This window comes from Sceloporus occidentalis, unplaced genomic scaffold (assembly GCF_023333645.1).
Source record: "Sceloporus occidentalis isolate IW3139 unplaced genomic scaffold, rSceOcc1.0.p SCAF_5, whole genome shotgun sequence".
NCBI classification, from domain to species: Eukaryota; Metazoa; Chordata; class Lepidosauria; order Squamata; family Phrynosomatidae; genus Sceloporus; species Sceloporus occidentalis.
Genome location: NW_028316985.1, coordinates 4084942 through 4105307, shown reverse-complemented (window position 1 = coordinate 4105307; position 20366 = coordinate 4084942). Strand labels below are relative to the sequence as shown.

The window sequence follows — 20366 nt, the reverse complement described above, 5'->3', positions numbered from 1 at the left end:
CTTTTCTTGTAATGTTTTATGTTTTTAACTGACTTTATTTTTTTTAGGAGTTTAATTGTGTTTTAACTTTTGTATGAATATTTAGCTATTTTTAAAGCTATTTTTTTTCTTACAAGCAGCCTTGAATCCTGAATTGGGAAAAGGATGGGATACAAATAAATTCAGGGTGATTCAAAAAGAATGGTGCAAAACCAAGTAAAAACAGCTTTACTTTTGCACCATTTGAATTAATACCAGCTGTTATGATGGCACGGATAAATGTAGTATATGGACTACAACTCTGGGGACCAGGGTCCAATTCCCTGCTCTGTGCTGCAAACCCGCTGCGTGACCTTGGGCAAGTCACACTCTCTCAGCCTCAAAGGAAGGTAATGGCAAACATCCTCTGAACAAACCTTGCCAAGAAAACCACATGACACATTTGCCTTAGGATTATCCTAAGTCAGAAATGGCTTGAAGGCACACAACAGCAACAACGCCTACCAGTGCAGTACATTTCTGGCAAGGGAGACAAACCAGGGGCTCTGTGCATAATAAGCCTAGCCCCTGAGAAAGCTGAAAGGCCCTCCCTCCATCTTAACTGCTACTATCCTGGTCTCAGAGGGAGAGAAGGAGAGGCAGGCCCAGCTCCACCATGCCTAGCCCCAGGAGAAATTGAAAGGCCCTCCCTCCATCTTCATTGCTACCAGCCTGGCCTTGTAGGGAGAGAAGAACCAACAGGATCTGCTGGACATCATCGCCTTCCCCACTACCATTACCTTTTCCTTTTGTAGCATGTTTTTTTAGATTGTAAGCCTTAGGGCAGGGAACTGTCGGATTAACAATCTGTAGGCTGCTTTGCACTTTTGTGGCTGAAGAGTAGGTATAAATACTCTAAATAAAATAAAATAAATAATAAGCCAAGGCATTTTTGAAAAATGTGCTTTCCAAAGGCACATCAGCATGCAAAAGGGCTTCTTTCCCATACTCTGTGTCTTAGCCAGGTGATCTTTAAAGAATAGATTCTAGCCACCACAGATGTCTGTGCGTTAAAGCAGAGGTAGGCACCATGGGTCTGCAAGTGATCAATTCAAAGGACTGGCAAAGCATAATCTGTCCTTTTCCCATCAACCTGCTTGGAGGGAAGGAAGAGAGACAGGGAGAAGAGGAGAGAAGGAGGTGAAAGAGAAAGAGATAGAGAGATGAAGGAAGGACTGTATAGGGCATGGTAGAAACAGAGAGTCTGACTCTGTCCACCACTGGCTTTGGCCCTACCCAAGGCCGGATTATCTCCAAAAGCAACCCAACAAGAAAGAAAAGGTTCCCCATGCCAGGTTAGACTGCACTCACCCCTCTTCCTCCTTAGTGGATATTGGAGGTTTTTTAATTGAAGTGTGAGTTGGTTTGAATCTTCTGGAGGTTCTGGTGTGTTAGAAGAAGAGGGAGAAGGACTCTTTTTCCTCTTCTTGGACAACCTCCTAGTTTTGCTCTTCTCCAAGATGTTCACAGGCTTCATGGGGGACCACATCTTTCGTGTGCTTGCCCCCAGGAGCCTGCTGGATTTCCTCTTCCACCGTTGCAGAGGGCGGTCACTCGCCTGGCTGGTCTTTGCTGCAGCATTTTTGCTGTGTAGATTCAACTGCACAGCACGGCGAGGCCTGGTAGAAGGTTCAGAAGCCTCAGGAGGCAATGGGTCCACATTTAATCCAGAAGAACTGTCAGGATCCTGTGCATTACTTCTGCAGCTGGGAGACTGAGAACTGGGATCCAAGGAAGCGACAGCTGCTGACATTTCCAATGAATAGTTTTGAGGGTGCAACAAATAAAACTGCAAGTGGGCAAAGGAGTTCTGGGGAAACTTTTCAGAAAGAGTGTCAAGGTCAGACTTCTTTGAAAAGATATCAAAAGAGACAGGTAGGCTGTCAAGATGGTCAGAAACCGAATGCAAGTTCTTACATCGCTTTGCAAATTCTCGCATCTGCCGCTTAACCCAAGCGCCACGAGGAGGTCCTCTGTCTGGATGTTTAGCAGCTTCCAGCAAGGCATGGCGAAGGCCTGGCAGAACCAAAGTGACTTGCAAAGATCTTTCATTGTCCCTGTGTTCACATTTCTGGTCTTTTGCTACCAAGAAGACATACAATGCTTCAATAAAAGGTACATAAATTACTGCAAAAAGCAAGCACAACAACACAGGCTATGTACATTCAGTGTTCTGAAAGATGCAGGAAGAGCAATTCAGTGTAAATCTCTCATTCCTCTAGAGAGAAAACTCATGCTAAAAATAACACTTTATGTATATCATGCTCCCCCTCACAAAAAAAGATCTACATAAAAGCAGAATGCTGCTTTTTTATCATGATGCATGTGCCACAAATACACTTCTTAACACCCACCTAACTGAATCCTAGGACTAAGAATCAGGTCACATAACAAGCCAATAGGGGTCAGGTCAATTGTTCCTAAAGCTGCTTGCATGACAAAGTGGACATCCAGTGGCTCTGCAAGTTATCATACTACTGCACAGTGTAAAGTGAAGGTTGTGTACGTATGTGTGCACATGCCTGCAAAACTGTACAGCTCACTTCAGATGGTCCGCCAATTCTTGGGGAGCCATGTACGAGCTATGGGCTTGCATACTCCTCCTACCATCTATGGTAACACTTTGATTCACTTCGCTACCTCTTTTCAGTTTTGGTTTAGGAGAGGGGTGTCAAGGTGTAATTACAGGCCTCCCAAAGAGTCCTTTTGGTGCCAGACACTGACACACTTCACTGCTAAATCATACACTTTATTGATGGTAAATAAAGCAGCAGTTGGTACACAAGAGAGAAGGCTTCCAGTCCTTTTACTCATGGAATCCAACATCCCCTTACAGCCAATGACAGAACTGGGCCCTTAAACTACTTTTAACCAGACTGTCCCCATCACTATATCAGGAGCCCATGGATTGGGGTGACACACACACACATACATCCTTCCCTCAGTGAGCTCAACAGAAGATGGGATCACAAGAGATAGATAGTGCAGAAGCAAACAAAGAAAATCAAAATGTGCAAGCATGACCCACCTTCCCCCACACCACATTAATTAAGTTAGCAACAGAGAGAAAAATCACTCCCCTAGTCCATTATCGGGCTTCACCCATTTTCTAACCAGATTCAGGTTGCAAAAGGAATGCTAACAGCATCTAACAAGATCACTAATACCTTTCTGTCTTTTCCTTAAATATCTAAGTGTCTTCTTTTTGTCTATAAGGAAACAGCAGTGGAGAACAAAGGTGATGCAGTCTTGGTTTCACTTGCAGTATTCCCAACCCTGCTTGCAAAAAGGCAAAGTTTCTTTCTTTTTCTTTTTCTACTTTCATTTTTGGCTCTCCATTGGTGCTAACACAAGTTAACTCTTCCACACCACTGGACAGCTGTTAATGTTTGGCCAGGATGCTAAAAAGGATTCCAAAAACCCAGATGGCCAGTTCCCACTCATTACAGAGGTCAAGAGGCATCTAGAATGGTGGTGGGCAACTGGGCAAGGCTAGGGGACTCCCTAAGGAGATCTTGAAAGGCTGCACCCCCAGCGTTTCTACTCCTGCCTGCTCCAAACAAATGTTTTTGCTCTCGGGGGGGGGGGGGGGGATTTCACCACATTTTTGTGTCTCTCTGGGCTCCTATAGGGTGTTTGGGGTCAGCGGCGTCACGGGGGGGGGGAGGTGCAGTGGTGCTGACTGCAGCAGATGACACCCAAGAAGGGGGTGGGGCAGTTCACTATGGAGGCGGATGACACTTCTGGTGGAGACACCACTGTTTAGGGTCATCTTGAGGCAAAAAAAATTAATTGTTTTTGAACAAGTTTGCAAAGACATTGTTTTGACCCCTGGGGGGGCAGCAAAGCTCCAAACATAGTTAGAAATGCCCTCCATGTCTCATAGAGGACATTTTGGAGCAAAGATGACCCTGACAGGTTACATGCAACCTCCAGGGTGCACTTTACCCACCCTTGACCTGGAATCAGGGGCGGCACTATGAGGCATGGGGAGAATGGACTGCACTGGGTGGCACCTCAGAGAAGGGTGTCATCTTGTGTGCTGGTGGGAATGGACTGCCTTTCGGGTCCAGCTGCTCATCTGATGGTAAAGAGAGTCTCCTCCTCTCCCACCTGGTCAGCAGCTCTCACACCTGGAAACGGCTGTTCAAGAGAGGGGCATTATTAAAAAATTATCCACATTGGGAGTCTTCTAATTCACTGGAGACTGAAAGGTTAGGCATGTAGGATAGAGAAGAATGGCCTCAGGAGGGGATGGAAGAGTCAGCGAGTAGTCTGCTCTATGTTACTAAGCCTTTGAAAGATTGAGCCTGCTGGGTAAAGCAAATCTACCTGTGGAACACTGTGGCCCTGCTGAGGAAATTAGAAACAAGGCCTGAAGACATGAAGGTTCATCTAGGGCAGCATCTATGGAAAGAAGAGACAGAGTGATAAGTATTACAAATCTGATTCTTCCACAAAGAGCATTAGAAAAATTGGGTATCATTTGTTAATTTCGTGCAAGTTTCAAACCTTACGTTCTTACCTTTTTCATTTACAAAGGAAGATGAGGGGAGTAAGATGAGAGCCCCCTGGTCATTTAGATATTTCACAAGTGCCTGCAACAAACAGATAAGGTGAACATAACCTTTTCAGTTTCTTTGGTTAAGAACATTGCATTTGTTTTGATTCACCTCAGTGTTGCTTATGCTTCCTATTCATTTTAAAGGTTTATTATGTAATATTCAGGCAATTCAGATCGGCACCTTTCTTTTTTTAATCTCCAAAGAGCTGAAAGCACCATATTTGAGGGTTGTTTGAATATATTCCTGCAACTGCCCAAGGAAGAATGTAGGAATAACAGTATGTGCAGAGATCAGGGTGGGCAAAGTGTGGACCCTTCACTGTCAAAGAAATCTGAGACTGAATTTTGGATTGAGAAAAGGCCAAAGACACCAAAACCCTTGGGTGCATCTACACTGTAGAAATAATGCAGCTTGATACATGCCATGGCTCCATCCAACAAAATCCTGGGATCTGTAGTTTTGTGAGGCATCAGTAGTCCTTGGCAGAAGAGGACAGAACCCCTGTGAAATTACAAATCCTATGATACCATAACATGGAACTACAGCACTTAAAATGGTGTCAAACCATTTGTACAGTATAGATGCGCCCTTGGCCCAACCCACCTTCTTTTTGAGTTCAAACCAGGTTCTCCTTAGGCCAGGTCTGATTTCAACCCACTACACAAATGGTTCCCAAACTTTGGTCCTCCAGTTGTTTTTGACTTCCAATCCCAGAATTCCTGGCTGTTGGCCAAGCTGGGTGTTGAAGTCCAAAACACCTGGAGGACCAAATTTTGAGAATCACACACCATATAGGCATTCTCTTCTTAATGGTGGAGTGTGCTTTTCTATGATTCTCAAAACATCTCATCAACACTTGGAGTAAAGTCATTATCATCTAGCATGTACTAAACATTACCCTGTTTCAAGCTTCCCACTGACATTGTAAAGAAAGTTAGTGTTGTTATCCTCACATTGCAGATGTCACTTCATGGGTTCACACCAAGTTGATGTTTGAATCAATGACAACAGCAGTTGTGTTGCCTATTCTGGGAAGGCAGATCTCTTCCAGCAGGCTTTCCCGGAATAGATCCTGGCCATGTAATGCTCCCCCCACAGATATATACAAATTAAGACTCTGCCCACCATTATTTTATTATTGTAATATTGTTTTTAGATTTTTATCTGTAATTTTAATGGATGGAATTGTTTAATCCTTTTTTAAGGGGGAGAATTGTATATACAGTGGTACCCCAGGTTACGAATGTAATCCGTTCCGCGGCGCCGTTCGTAACCCGAAAAGCCTTCGCAAGCCGAAATGCCATAGGTGCTAGCGCTAAAAGCCGCGATTTCGTGCGAAATAGCGCCGAAAAGCACCAAAAAATTTTTTCGTAAGCCGAAAAAAAAAACGTAACCCGGAACAGTTTTTTTCTTTGGGATTTTTTCGTATCCCGGGAATTTCGTAAGGCGGTGCTTTCGTATCCCGGGGTACCACTGTACTGTATTTTTTAAAGGTTGTACGCCGCTTTGATTGTGGAAACAAAAAGCGGGATATAAATTAAAGTTTTATTTATTTATTTATTTATTTGTTTATTTATTATCCACAGAATGCTTGCATGTAAAAGAATGCCTGCCTTTTGCCTAAAAAGACACGCAAGCAAACAGATCTGGTTTCGCTTTCAATATTCACAACAGTGCTTGGGAGGAGAGTGTTTATTTTTTACTTTCACTTTTGCCTGTCCACTAGAAAATCCACATCAGTCTGCTATGCTAATCTGTTATATTTTCCTTGAAGTTCTTTGATTCTTCTTTTGACTTCCTCTTCTACTGATGTTTGTTTGGGTTTTTTACAACAGCTCTGACTGCAGACTGCATTGCATTTGCAACAATATGCCTATTCTGCCAATCCAAGTAATTTAGACAAAACGTAAATTCTGGTGTAGCTCTGGCAGAAGTGATAAATAAAGCACTGGTTCACAAACTCTGACCCTCCATTTTCAACATGCTAACTTGAGTATTACAGTAGTTACCCAAGTCCCATATTAATTCATAATCTGCTCAGTTATCCATGAGGGCAACCTCAAAAAGATCAAATGTTTGGAAGCCCAAATTGTATGAGAAGCAACTGGGGAAGTTGGGAACATTTAGCTTGGAGAAAAGAAGACTAAAACTGCATTTGCAGCGCAGAAATAACTCAATTTCACGCCACTTTAACTGCAATGGCTCTAAGCTATGGAATTCTGGGATTTTTAGTTGTATGGGATCTTTAGCCTTCTCTTTCAGAAAGTTCTGGTGCTATAACAAACTACACATGCAACCAGAAAGGTGACATAGTAGCTATCTTTAAATATCTGGAGATTTCAAAGAGAAGATGGAAAGAGCTTGCTTTCTGATGCACCTAGGGGTTCATCTACTTTGAGGAAATAATGCAGTTTGACACCACTTCAGTCTGTTGTCCAAACTTCCTTCTGTTTTTAAAGTACAGTGGCTCCTTGGTATCTGCTGGGGATTGGTTCCAGGACCCTGCCCCTCCAATACCAAAAATCTGTAATTGGCTAAGTCCCATTATATACAATGGCACAGTAAAATGGTGTCCCACTTGGATGCCAGAAAAAGCAGTCCTGAGAAAAATAATTTGAACTAATGAATTCACACATTACATTAAATTGGGTATTTAGATATAAATCTAATCACCAGCATAATGTAGTGGTTTGAGTGCTGGACTATGGAGACCAGGGTTAGAATCGATGCTCGGCCTTTGGAAACCCACTGGGTGATCTTGGACAAGTCACATTCTTCTTCGTGGTCTCTGCGAATCATACAAATGGGTTTCACTGCGCCTGCGCAGTGCTGTTCGGAAACTTCTGGAATCACTGGGCAAAGTTTACTTTGCAACATATAGAAACTTTTTGGCGGTAACTCCGCCCACCCGTTATAAGGCCCCTACCTTCCCGCTCTTTTCCCCAGTTCCGCAATTTTTCCGCCACGCTTGCTGCTTTAGGGAACTTCATTCTTGCTTCTGTTATTGGATCACTGGCTATTTGACTTCGGACCGTCCTTGACCACTCTCTTCGACGACTGCCCCCACTGTACTTTGACCTCGGACTGCTTTTGACTTCGACTTCGTCTCCTCTCCATCGCCCCGTCACGATGTCGCCTCCTTTTAAGAAGTGTGATGTCTGCGGAGGCAAACTCCCGGTCCAAGACCCTCACTCTTCGTGTCTTCTCTGTCTTGGCGGCGACCATGACATGAAATCCTGCTCGCTCTGCAAATCTATGACGTTGCAGGCACGTAAAAACCGGGAATCCCGCTTGACTTCGGCGATCGCCCAGGATAAGGTCCATGGGGAGACTTCCCGCCCGGCTTCGGCTCCTTCCCTCCCGGCTGCCGCTCCTGTCCCAGCCCCGCGCGAGAGTCCTACAAGCGCCGCTTCGGCCCCTCCGGCGCTAGCAACCCCCGCCAAAGTGGACCGCGGCTCTAACAAGCCCAGTGCCACTACCAAGTCGGCTTCTGTGGTCAGCGGCCCAGATAGGTCCAGTACCACCACCAAACCCTCAAAGAGCCCCTGCACACTGTCGGGGACCGAGGGTTCGAAGGCTTCGGTGTCGGCTGCTGGCTCCGCCTCCAAGGTCGGGACCGACCGGTCAACCTCGGCTCCGTCCCGTTAGCCCAAGCATTCCAAAAAGGCTAAGGGAGGAGACCTCACCACTCCGACGGCTGCAGTCTCCAGCCCGTCCACCTCTCTATGTCATCAGCCGGTTCATCTCGGATGAGAGAACTCCAGGAGAACCCTTTCTTTCCCCCGGAGGCGCCCAGGCCCGCCAAAAAGGCCAAACACTCTGCTTCTTCCGAGCCACCCAAGAAGAAGCCGCGCAAGGAGTCCTCCAAGTCCTCGGACGGACACAGGCAACATAAGGATGCTGAACCCCTTACTCCACAGCGTTCGGTACCAGCACCGGCCCTCCAAACTCCCACTCCGTTGCCACAGGACTCTTCCGTGCACGATGATGTCCCACACTTAGCCCCGACGCTCTCCGGGCTGGCCACCGTCCAGTTCGTGGGTTCAGACGATGATGACCTCGCTCCACCTCAGCGTTCTCTGATTGCTGCCCGCTCTCCGATTCCGGTACCATGCCCGGTGGTTGTGCCATCCGAAGATGTCGGCCAGGATGACCTCGATGTCTTCTATGATTCGGAGGTGGACCGTTATTACATGGCGGTCCCGCGAGAGACGGCACTTCGCAAGTTTGATGAGGGTCGCCATCACCGGGCCCCAAAGGACAAGGCCACATCGGTTACCTCCAAGCCTTCCACCTCATTTGCAGCTAAGCCGTCTTCATCAAGGCTTGAGCCTGGACCACGCTCCCACGGGCCCGGCCGGGACCGTCCCGAACTGGAGCACCTGGTGATCCACTCCGATACCGAGTCGGATCTTGTACCGGTACCGTCGCCAGCCTCACCTGACTCGGCCTCTGACGACGACCTGTCACCACAGGACTCCCCACAAGTCATGCACCACCCTGAGCCAGCGTCGCCTACTGACGACCGCTGATCCTTCAGCGAGCACGTCATTAAAATGTCCAGGGCTCTGGACATTGAGCTAGCTTATCCTGAGGAGGCGGCCCGGGATCTGGTCGAACAAAGGGTCCATGCTCGGGTTCTAACCCCACCCTGCATTCCTCTCCTCCCATCCCTGGAGACCATCATCAAGCGGTCTTGGGACAACCCTGCGGCTTTGGTCAGCACTTCGCGGAAGGTGGAAACCCTCTACCGAGTCTCCCAGGCCTCCTGTCCATGGCTGTCAACTCATCCAAGACAGAACTCGGCCATCGTAGAGGGCTCGCAGCTCACCTCCACCCACAAACAGGCCACCTCTCCAGTAGACCGGGAGGCTCGCAAGATCGATGGGCTGGCAAAGAAGGCCTATTCAGCTTCTTGCCTAGCTGTCAAAGCCACCAACTACACTGCATGCATGGGGGCCTATGTGCAGTCCTTGATGGAGACTATCTCCCCTCTGATTCCCGACGTCCCAGATGATGTCCAGAGGAAGCTGGTCGAGGTCAGAGACGAGGCCCATTCCATAGGTGGATGGCTCATCACCGCGTGCCGCAACATCACTGACTGTGTGGGAAGGGCGATGTCGGCGTCGATGGCGCTCCGTTGACACGCCTGGCTGCGGGGCACAGATCTCACTCCTGGAGTCAAGTCGGCTATCGAAGAGATGCCTCTCAATGAGTCTGGGCTCTTCAACACCGACACCGACGACCGCCTCAATCGCAAGTTTAAGATGAAGGCAGCCGCAAAGAAACATGGCATGTCATCCTCGGTGTCAGCCCCGTTTCGCAAGAGACAGCGCCCATGGCAATCCCAGGGCCAGTCCTACAGGCCATTTGGTCAAGACCGCCAATTCCACCAGCAGGGCTCTCAACGATCCAGGCACGCGTCCCAGTCATCCTCCTCCCCTGGCCGTCGGAATTTTCCTACCCAGCACCGAAAGCCCCACCGGCAGGATGGTGACCAGGGTAAGAAGAGAGACTGATGGGGTCTAGCGCGCTTCGTCCCTTCTCCCCCATTTTTCCTGGACATGCTCAGGCCATTTGCTACCACCTGGGCTTCCATCACAACAGACTCATGGGTGCTCAACGTCGTCCGTAGGGGATATGCCCTCGAGTTCCAAGAGCTCCCCAAGACCGGAGTCTTCATGTCCACCCCCCCCCCTCGGACACCCTTCTCGACGAAGTGCGCACTTTGCTTAGCAAGGGGGCAATCTCCCCTTTACCGCCCGGCCTGATTGCCAGGGCTTTTTTCTCCAGGTACTTTACGGTACCGAAGTCGGATGGAGGCATCAGACCCATCCTGGACTTGAGGGACCTGAATTTGTCTCTTGAATACTGGCGTTTCCGAATGGTAACCCTAGCTTCCATTCTCCCCTTGCTTCATCAGGGTCTCTGGTTTGCAATGATCGACCTGAAGGACGCTTATTTCCACATCGGGATTCGGGAGTCGCACCAGAGATTCCTCGCATTCGCCGTCGGTTCCGCTTCTTACCACTACAACGTGCTCCCCTTCGGTTTGGCCACGGCGCCCAGAGTTTTCACGAAGTGCATGGCACCGGTGGTGGCGTACCTCCATCAGAGGGGCTTCATGGTCTTCCCGTACCTGGACGACTGGCTGTTCGCCGCCGAGTCCCAACAGGAACTGCGGGAAGCAGTCTCGTTCGCCTTGCACCTCTTAGGCTCCCTGGGACTGGTCGTCAACCGAGAGAAGTCCCACTTCACACCGACCAGGCAGGTCAAATTCATCGGGGCCATTCTCGACTCCGAAAGATGCTCCGCCTTTCTCCCTCCAGACCGTTTCCAGGCCCTGACGGCGTCACTCAAACCTTTCATCTCCCACAGAAGGGTAAAGGCCAGAGACGTTCAGGTCACCCTAGGACACATGGCATCGACAACGTCGGTCACACCTTGGTCACGGCTTCGCCTCCGACCTCTACAGTCCTGGTTCCTCTCGGTCTTCTCCCCGATGGAAGACCCCCCGTCCAAGTGGCTCACGGTACCGAGACCTGTGGCGGCTTCTCTCAGATGGTGGTTGGACTGCCGCAACGTGTGTATCGGAATGCCTTTCCTTCAGCCTCAGCCCCAACTAACTCTGACAACAGATGCTTCCCTGAAAGGTTGGGGCGCTCACCTGCTTGACCTGGTCGTCAAGGACAAGTGGTCAGCCCAAGACAAGCTCCTCCACATCAACGCTTTGGAGATGCTGGCGGTAGAGAAGGCGCTGAGGGCATTCGAATCCGCTGTTGCAGGCAAGGTGGTCCTCCTGAGGACGGACAACACCACCGTGATGTACTACATCAACAAACAGGGAGGCACCAGGTCCAGAACCCTGCTTGACCTCACTCTCCGCATTTGGAATTGGTGCATCCAGAGACAGATCCTCCTCCAGGCGATTCATCTTCCCGGAGAGGACAACGAGTTGGCAGATCGCCTCAGCAGATCTCCGTCGGTGTGCCACGAATGGAGGCTCCATCCCGAGACGGTCAGCGACCTCTTCGACCGGTGGGGAAATCCCCGGATCGACCTCTTCGCGACCAGGTTGAACAGCCACTGTCCCCAGTTCTGCTCCAAGAAGCGAATGGTCGGATCCCTCGGAGACGCGTTCGCTTTCCTCTGGACAGAAGAGCTCCTCTACGCCTTCCCTCCGTTCCCTCTCATCATCAGGGTGGTGTCCAAGATGACAACGGACCGGTCGCATGCGATCCTGATCACGCCATGGTGGCCGAGACAACCTTGGTTCGCATCCCTTCTCCACCTCTCCAAGAGATGCTTCCTCCGCCTCGATCCTCGACCAGACCTGCTGTCGATCCAGGACGGACGGATTCTCCATCCGGACATCGAGAGTCTACCACTGGTAGCCTGGAGGATACGGCCCTGACTGCCCTGCCGGAGGCAGTGAGAAAGGTGATCCTGGCTGCAAGGAAACCTTCCACCCAGCGGTCCTATGCCCTGAAATGGAGGAGGTTTAGCCTCTTTCTTGATCGAAAGGGCTTGTCTCCTGCTCAGGTGTCCACTCCGGTGGTGCTGGAGTTTTTGATGGCGCTTTTGGATGAGGGGCTGTGCCTCGCATCCATTAAGTGCTATTTGTCTGCCATTTGTGCTAAGTACCATTTCGGGGGGAGGGCTTCCTTTTTCAGGGATCCTTTGGTAAAAGGGTTCCTTAAGGGATGTGCCAACTTGTACCCTCCTGTGTCGGTACCAGCACCGGCTTGGAACCTGGAGGCAGTGCTGTCTGCACTCCAATCCAAGCCCTTCGAACCGATGGCCACAGCGGACTTGAGACTATTGACTTGGAAAACCGCTTTTCTTGTGGCCATCACCTCTGCCCGCCGTGCGGGGGAACTCTGTGCCTTGCGGAGGGACCAGCCCTTCCTGAGGTTCCACAAGGACAAGGTGGTCCTCCGGACAGACATCACTTTCTTGCCTAAGGTGGTGTCTGCTTTCCACATGTGTCAGGACATTGTGTTGCCGACCCTCGCTTCCAATCCGACTTCGGAAGTGGAGCGCAGCCTGCACTCCCTTGACGTCAGGAGAGCGCTGGCGTTTTACCTGGACAGAACTGCTGCCTCCAGTCAGTCCGAGAGACTTTTCCAATGCTACTCGGAACCGAAAAAGGGGTTGCCTGTGTCTGCGCAGAGGTTTTCCAAATGGGTGGCCGGTACCATCCACCTCTGCTATGAACTGTTGGGCAAACCTCTCCCTGCCAGGGTTCAGTCCCATTCTACAAGGGCAATGTCAGCATCCTCGGCATTCCTGTCGGGGATTCCCTTGGAGGATGTCTGCAAGGCTGCTGTCTGGTCCCAACCTCTGACTTTTATTAAACATTACAGGTTGGACACCAGAGCCATCCGGGACGCAGCTTTCGGGAGGGCTGTGTTGGTTTCAGGTTTGCACTGATTGCACTACTGATGGTTTGTGTTTCAGCACTTATGTACATATGTCACTGTTTCCAATTTGTTCAATGTTGGTTTGCACAATTTCTATGGGACTGGTCTTGCACGACCTCTTATTCCCTTCTCAGGTTTAGCAATGTTATTGCTCTGTTTGGTCTGTTGATCAACAAAAAGGCTGACTCTTTTTATGGTTCAAGGTGTTTATTGTTCCAATAAATATGCCTTTGGTTTACCATAGCTTTGGTTTCAGGACACTCCCTCCGCCGCATACCTAAGCTTGTCAGTCTAAACCCATTTGTATGATTCGCAGAGACCACGAAGAAGAAGGACAGGTTGCTTACCTGTAACAGTATTTCTTCGAGTGGTCATCTGCGAATACATACAAATCCCACCCGTCCATCCCCTCAGTGTCCTGCTCTTATTGGCTCTTTCCATTGCCTGCTTGGCGGAAAAATTGCGGAACTGGGGAAAAGAGCGGGAAGGCAGGGGCCTTATAACGGGTGGGCGGAGTTACCGCCAAAAAGTTTCTATATGTTGCAAAGTAAACTTTGCCCAGTGATTCCAGAAGTTTCCGAACAGCACTGCGCAGGCGCAGTGAAACCCATTTGTATGTATTCGCAGATGACCACTCGAAGAAATACTGTTACAGGTAAGCAACCTGTCCTTCTCTCAGCTCACAGGAATGCAAGAGCAAACCCCCTCTAAACAAATCTTGCCAAGAAAACCTTGTGATAGCCTGTTTCTCCCCTTGCTCATACTTGTATGATACCAAAAGAAAACTGACAAAACTAATTTGTGGTACACTCTTCGGTTGTAGTATATGCATCGCTATGGCTGGTTGGGACTCTATACTAACAGCACTGTAACACCATAATTCTGCCTTTTCTCTGTCCCCTGTTAGTATTTTGCCATCTTCTCCAACAGCAGTCCTACCATTTCCTCCTTCTCCTTTCTGTTCCAAACATACCCCCCCCCCAAAAAAAACCCTTTTTATTGTTCTTAACCTCTCCAGCAAGCCTGAGCTCATTCTTTACTTTAGCTTTTCTGACTTTACCCTATATGTGCTTGCTTTTTGTTTGAATTCTTCTTTGGTGATTTCCCCCTTTCCCCATTTCTTATACATGCCCCGTTTAAAACTTAGCTCTGGTGAAAGTTCTTTAGTCATCCATCGTGGTTTCTTGAGACACCTCCCATTTTTCCTCCTCATTGGAACAGTTTGAAATTGTGCCTTCAGTATCTCTCCTTTGAGAAACTCCCATCCATCCTGAACTCCCTTCTCTTTTAGTATTTCTGACCATGAGATCATCCCCCAGTATTTCCCTAGGCTTACTAAAATCAGCTTTCCTAAAGTCTAGGATGCATGTCTGACTATGCCTGGCTTCTCCTTTCCATTGTATAACAAACTCCAGGAGAACATGGTCACTTCCACCTAAGGATCCCACCACTTGCACCCCATTAACCAAGTCATACCTGTTGGTTAGGATCAGATCTAAAATAGCTGACCCCCTTGTTGCCTCTTCCACCTTTTGGACCATGAATTGTCTTCCAGGCAAGTGAGAAATTTGCTAGACCTTGAGGATTTTGCTGAGTTTGACTTCCAGCAAATATCAGGATAGTTGAAGTCACCCATCTACTACATCTCTCCTTTTTGAATGTGTGGTCATCCGTTCTAGAAAGGCACCATCCAATTCCTCTTTTTGACTTGGAGGTCTGTAGTAGACTCCAACAATAACATCCCTGTTGTTTCCCTCCCCTTTCATTTTTGTCCAGAAGCTCTACACCGGCTTGCAGAATTGATGTCCTGGATCTCTTCACTAGTGTAAACATTTCTGACATATAATGCTATTCCTCCTCCTTTTTTTGTTTGGTCTATTTCTCTTAAAAAGGTTATACCCCTCTATTTCTACATTCCAATCATGACACTCATCCCACCAGGTTTCAGTGATGCCTATTACTCAAGCCGCGGGGCGTGCACGGGGTGGAAGGGGTGGCGCGTCTCATTCAATTGAATGGGTGTGCTCGCCCGTTGCGCCCCGTGCCGCCGCGCACGAGCCCCATTATTTACAATGGGGATTGAGCATAGGCGGAATTCGCCTTACGCGGAGTAGTCCGGAACGGATCCCCCGCGTAAGGAGAGGGCGGACTGTATATCATATTTGCTTAGTTTTGCTAGGAGTTCAAGTTCATCCTGTTTATTTCCCATGCTCTGTGCATTAGTGTAGAGATGTCTAAGACCATGGGTCCTCCCCACCTACAACCTGTGTAAGGTTTTTTGCCTCTCACCATTGGATCCTTGCACTACTTGACTTGTTCCCTCTATAACAGTTTGACTATTATCTCCAGCCTTTGATGAACTCCTCCCCTCCAAAATAATGTCTTCCTCCCCCACATAACTCAGTTTAAAGCCCTCCTGATCAAATTTTTGAGACTATTGGCAGAACCATTTCTGCCAACTGGTGTGAGTTGCAAACCATCTCCTGAGATATCATTAGACCCACACACCACTGTATCCCTCAGCAACAAGTCCCCCCACGACCACTACCCATCTCCTGCAAGGCTTAGCACCAGCCATTCCCTATGCTGATCCTACAGGGATCTCCTGCACTTTCATTGAGGACTGTTCCTGCTGCTCTCCCTCATCATCCCTGATAAGGGAGAGGACTCCAAATTGATTCTGTAGCTGCAAGCTCCCAGAACGATCCCTGGTGTGCCTAGTTATGTGTGTGTGACCTCCTACCCAGAAACTTCTTCCACGTGTTCCTCAACCAGGATAGTCCATTCTGTTCTGTCCAGGAAAACTTTTGCTCCCTAAGACGCAGAACGGTAGATACCCGGGCCTCCAGCTTCTCTTCCAACAAGGCTACCAACTTGCATTTGGTGCAGGTGAAGTTCTCCGCATCCATAGACAAGAAGACAAACATCCCACAAGAATTGTAGGTGACTGCAACAATTCCCTCACTGCCCATCCTCAGAGGTCTTAAATAGGCACTGAAACAGGACTGTGAACTTCCCCCTCAAAAACTGGCTATTAAACACCCAGGAAAAGACCGTTGTTGGCCTGGCTTCTTCCTCAAATTCTGCCACTGAGCTCAAAAGATGCTCTATTGCTATACAGAGAGGTCCTGGCTGCTAGCTCCTTCCCAAGGCAAGTCTCTGACTCACTTGCTCTGAGCAAAAGCCCTTCACAAGCCCATTAAAGAAATAAAACAGTTAAAAGTAAAAGAAGCCCTGAAACAAAGTACCCTCTGCTCTAAGCCTCAGTTTAGTGAGAAATTTCACGTGCCATTAGGTGCGCACCTCTGGCAGGAAATATAAAGGCTAGGCTGTTAGCTCCTCCCCAGTGACTCACAGAAGCCCCACTTCCTCAGGAAAACACACTCACAAAGGTTTGGGGGGGGGAGCTCACCCAGTCAAAATGGCTGCCAAGAAACCTCATTGTAAAGGCTAGGCCTTTTTGTGCCCTTTGACACCTTCAGACATTCCCAGATTTTTTTCTCTGGCAAAAAAAAAGTAGATTCCCTCTCCTGGAACCCTCTATGGGTAGCAATTCACTTTCCATATAGAGTACAAGCCCTATATACAATCATGCATAAAAAAAATACAGCATGCCCACGCTATACGCAGACTTGCTGTTTGTGGCACAGGAGTACGTTGCCACAAGAATGGACTTTTGCCTTATGCGTTTCTTCCCATAGGCGGGGGGCGGCAGAACAGATCCCCCCACGTATAAGAAGGGCCCACTGTATACATTTTTTTTTCAAAATTAGCAGTGGACGTCTGGACAGTTCTAAGTTTCGTTTAGGACTATTAGTCTGCTCCATAAAGTCCCAGAGTGAATGCGGGGTAGTGATTACAATGCTGGAGTGGGATTCTGGAGACAGAGATTTTAGTTTCCAGGGAAGTATGGCTTAACTAAAGCATTCACTGTCTAATCTATGGAGTTTATTGCACACATCTTGGGGAGCGCGATCGGAGCGGAACAAAAGGGGGTGGGAAAGGAACAGAACAGGCAAAGAACACATATTACCTTACGGGAGAATGCCGCCGATGCTGCCAGAAGTTCCCAATCCGTTCCCCATCCATCCCACAGCAGCCGATTTTCAAGAACAATTCTGAACAGTACTAAAAAATCAGCTGTTGTGGAACGGATGGGGAATGGATTAGGGACTTCCGATAGCATTCTCTCCCTGTTCTGTTCCCTTCATTCCGCTCTGGTCACATTCCCCAAGCCCCATGTGATAAGCTCCTACCTCACATCACTGTTGTGACGATAAAGCTGGAGAGGTGAAGATCCAACTATTCCTCTTTAAATTCACAGAAAGAAATGGATATAAATTTAACAAATAAAATAAAACACATGAAGAAATCACAACGATCTTTTAAAAACTGGGAATGATGCAGACATTCAATTGCGAGGAATAACCAGAAGACAAGAATAAGCCCATTTCACAAAAATCATGGCAGATAATGAGTTCACCAAACTTTGATGTACTTACCAGCTTTTTTTCTTTCAAGCTTTCTATTAGTTGTTCCGCTTTCAGTTCATTTTGATTTAATATTTCCACTTTGTATAAACAGAATAAAGTCTCTTGGTATCTGACTGCAAAGAAAACAAACACTTTTATGCATGTTTAAAGAGGAAAAAAATATTCAGTTAAAACAGTACTGAGTACATAATTCAATATTGTGCTGAGGCTGTAAAAGAATTAGTGTGGTTGTTTAAATAGAAAAAGAACACCACCAAAAACCACAGTAAAGGTTCAAATAAGTATACGTTTACACTGAGTATCTCTTTATACGAAGTCAGAGTATTGTGTTGAACAATGGCTTGTAACTACTTCTTACCCTAAAATGTGGAAGGCTAGAACATGGCCACAGGTTGTTCGCGCCTAATATACTAGCTCCCAAAAGTGATCTCATTTTTTTTTGTTTATGACTCAATCATTCTTGCTACCGTTAAAAGATGAATGATGACTGCCATACATTCAGGGAAAACAGGCTGACATAACATGCTAAACCACTATTGAACCAAACATATATACGAGTACAAAAGTTGGCCTCATGTTAAAGTTGAGGGCAGGGTTTTGGGCCCAAATTATTCTGATTCTGATATGGATTAAATCAAGGGTAAAACTTAGGGGCATGCAACAAAGGATGTAAAGGACGAAGCAAAGGCAACCAATGCCAAAGAATTTACAAAAGTCCATCAGGCATAACTGTTTGGGCTCACCCTAAAAGCTGGATGGATGGGGAGGGAACTATGGTAAATGGTGGCTGTGCAATGTGAAAGGGAGGTGACCAGACACAGGTGGGACTAAGACAATGGAACACATGTCAAGAACTATGAAAAAGCAAAGCCAAGAAAATGGTGATTACAGTACATTAGCAGTGATTTTAGCCTTTAACTGTAATGTGATAACTTTGCCTGATTTTAATTGAGAAAAGCTGGCGATCATACACAAACGTCTTATTCAAATCCTTCAAAGCTCGATTCCTCATCGCTGGAACAACATCGCTGAAATCCCCTTCTCTGAGTAGAATAGCAAAAAGTGAGAGCTTAGTCCATCCCAGGGGAACCTAAAAGAAGCACCAACCTCTCTATTCTCTCAATGCTCCTTTGAGGCGAAGCACCAAAGGGCTGCTCCTACTGCCACCACCATTTTGGTAGTCAGAAATTCAAAAAGACTAGATGCTCCACCACAGTGGAGAGAGTAGAAAACATTGGTGCTTCTTTTAGGCTCTCCCAGGACAGATTTAGATCTTGCCTTTCGTCACTCTACTCAGATAAGGGTATGATTCTTTTTTATATATATAAAAGTTAAGGAATAGTTCTTACATTGACCTGTGGATAAGTCGACCCAGGTTTTTTGGGCTGATTTTTTTACTATAATTTCTAGACTTAAACTGTGTATATACAGTATGCTGTATATGAGTATATACAGTATACACTTCCAAACACTGCAGAGAAGGATTTAATGGAGAAATATGTAACGTGGGGAAAGCTATCCTCCTTTCAGTGACAAAGGGTCCTTTCAAATTCCCATGCATGGTTTCCTTTTTAACTTCAAAATGTATGTGATTTTGATGCTCCAGCCACCAGAAGTTCAAGTGCATCTAATATTAATTCAGGGGAAAAAAACAGCTAAGAAGTTGCAGGATGACAAAACTAATAATATGAGAAATAATCCTAAGAAAAAAATAACTAAGCACTAAGGGGAAAAGATAAAATACAGAGCTCTCTAAACAGTACACATGGTTTTAGACTGTACCTTGTTGGTCTGAATAATTTTTTCTTCTAAATGCTGCCTCCGGTAATTTTTTTCTCAATTCAGATACACCCACAGCATGTTGTATCTCTAGTTTTGCCGGCCTAGCAAAAGGGAAAATAAGGGTTAGAAATTTTTTATTTTTATTTTATTTGCTGAATTTATATCCCACCCTTTTCCCAAAAATGGAGATTCAAATTTCAGGCATGCCCTGATGTTTCCCAGACCAATGGTAATGTTGACGTATCACAACCAAGATAAACACAGTAATATGATAACTAATTCCCCTGCTAATCCAAAAAGAACTACTAAGGAAACATTGCTACTAACAGAAGAGCCCTCCCTCCAATCCATCTGCTTTGGTCCAGGCCTCAGAGAGAGAGAAGAACCACTGGACCTCATCCCCTTTCCCACCACCATTCCCTTCTCCTTTTGTGTCGTGTCTTTTAGATTGTAAGCCTGAGGGCAGGGAACCGTCCAATTAAAAATAATAATTGTAAGCCGCTCTGATAGCCTTTAGGGCTGAAGGGCGGAATATTAATAATAATAATAATAATAATAATAATAGCTATGTTTGCACGAAACAGTCCAGAATTTTATACAATCTTAGTTTAATGTGAACATGCTGCATGGTAATGAATGCAGCTTGTTTGCTCCCAATATAAATACATTTGGCCCTCCGTTTTCACAGGGGGTCCGGAACAGAGACCCACCTATATTCAAGCCCCATAGGCTTGAATGGGGTGCATGCTCGCGAGCGTGCTGCACACCCCATTATAAAAAACAGAGGTTGCCCCTTCGTGAATATTCAAAACCACAGACCTCAAGTACGTGAGAAAGGAGAGGCAACTGTAATGTTGCTTACTGCCAGAATTCATAAACTACCAACAAATCTTGGTTTGCAATTCTGGCTTCTAAAAAGACTGGCAAGCCAGAATCTGCCCCCCTCCCACACCCACACCACACCCACACACTTTTGGTTCATGTAGTTTAAAATTGGGGAAGTGCATCCTGTATGTGGCCTCCATGACTCCCCAATTTTAATAAAAAAAGAATCTCACCCCCCAAATATTACCCCACAAATGTCC

The 20366-nt window shown here is 47.1% G+C and overlaps 1 protein-coding gene across 4 annotated transcripts in view; it reads right to left on the bottom strand.

Annotated features, from left to right (window-relative positions):
• The window catches only part of TASOR2 (transcription activation suppressor family member 2), an 83340-nt gene that overhangs the window by 32014 nt on the left and 30960 nt on the right, over positions 1-20366 (bottom strand). For all 4 annotated transcript variants that reach the window (XM_089527443.1, XM_089527440.1, XM_089527441.1 and 1 more), the window contains 5 exons: positions 19282-19382; positions 17509-17612; positions 4544-4616; positions 4351-4425; positions 1330-2100 (listed from right to left, as the gene is read on the bottom strand). In XM_089527443.1, coding sequence (XP_089383569.1) covers positions 1330-2100; positions 4351-4425; positions 4544-4616; positions 17509-17612; positions 19282-19382 — 1124 coding nt within the window. The remainder of the gene's footprint in view (positions 1-1329; positions 2101-4350; positions 4426-4543; positions 4617-17508; positions 17613-19281; positions 19383-20366) is intronic.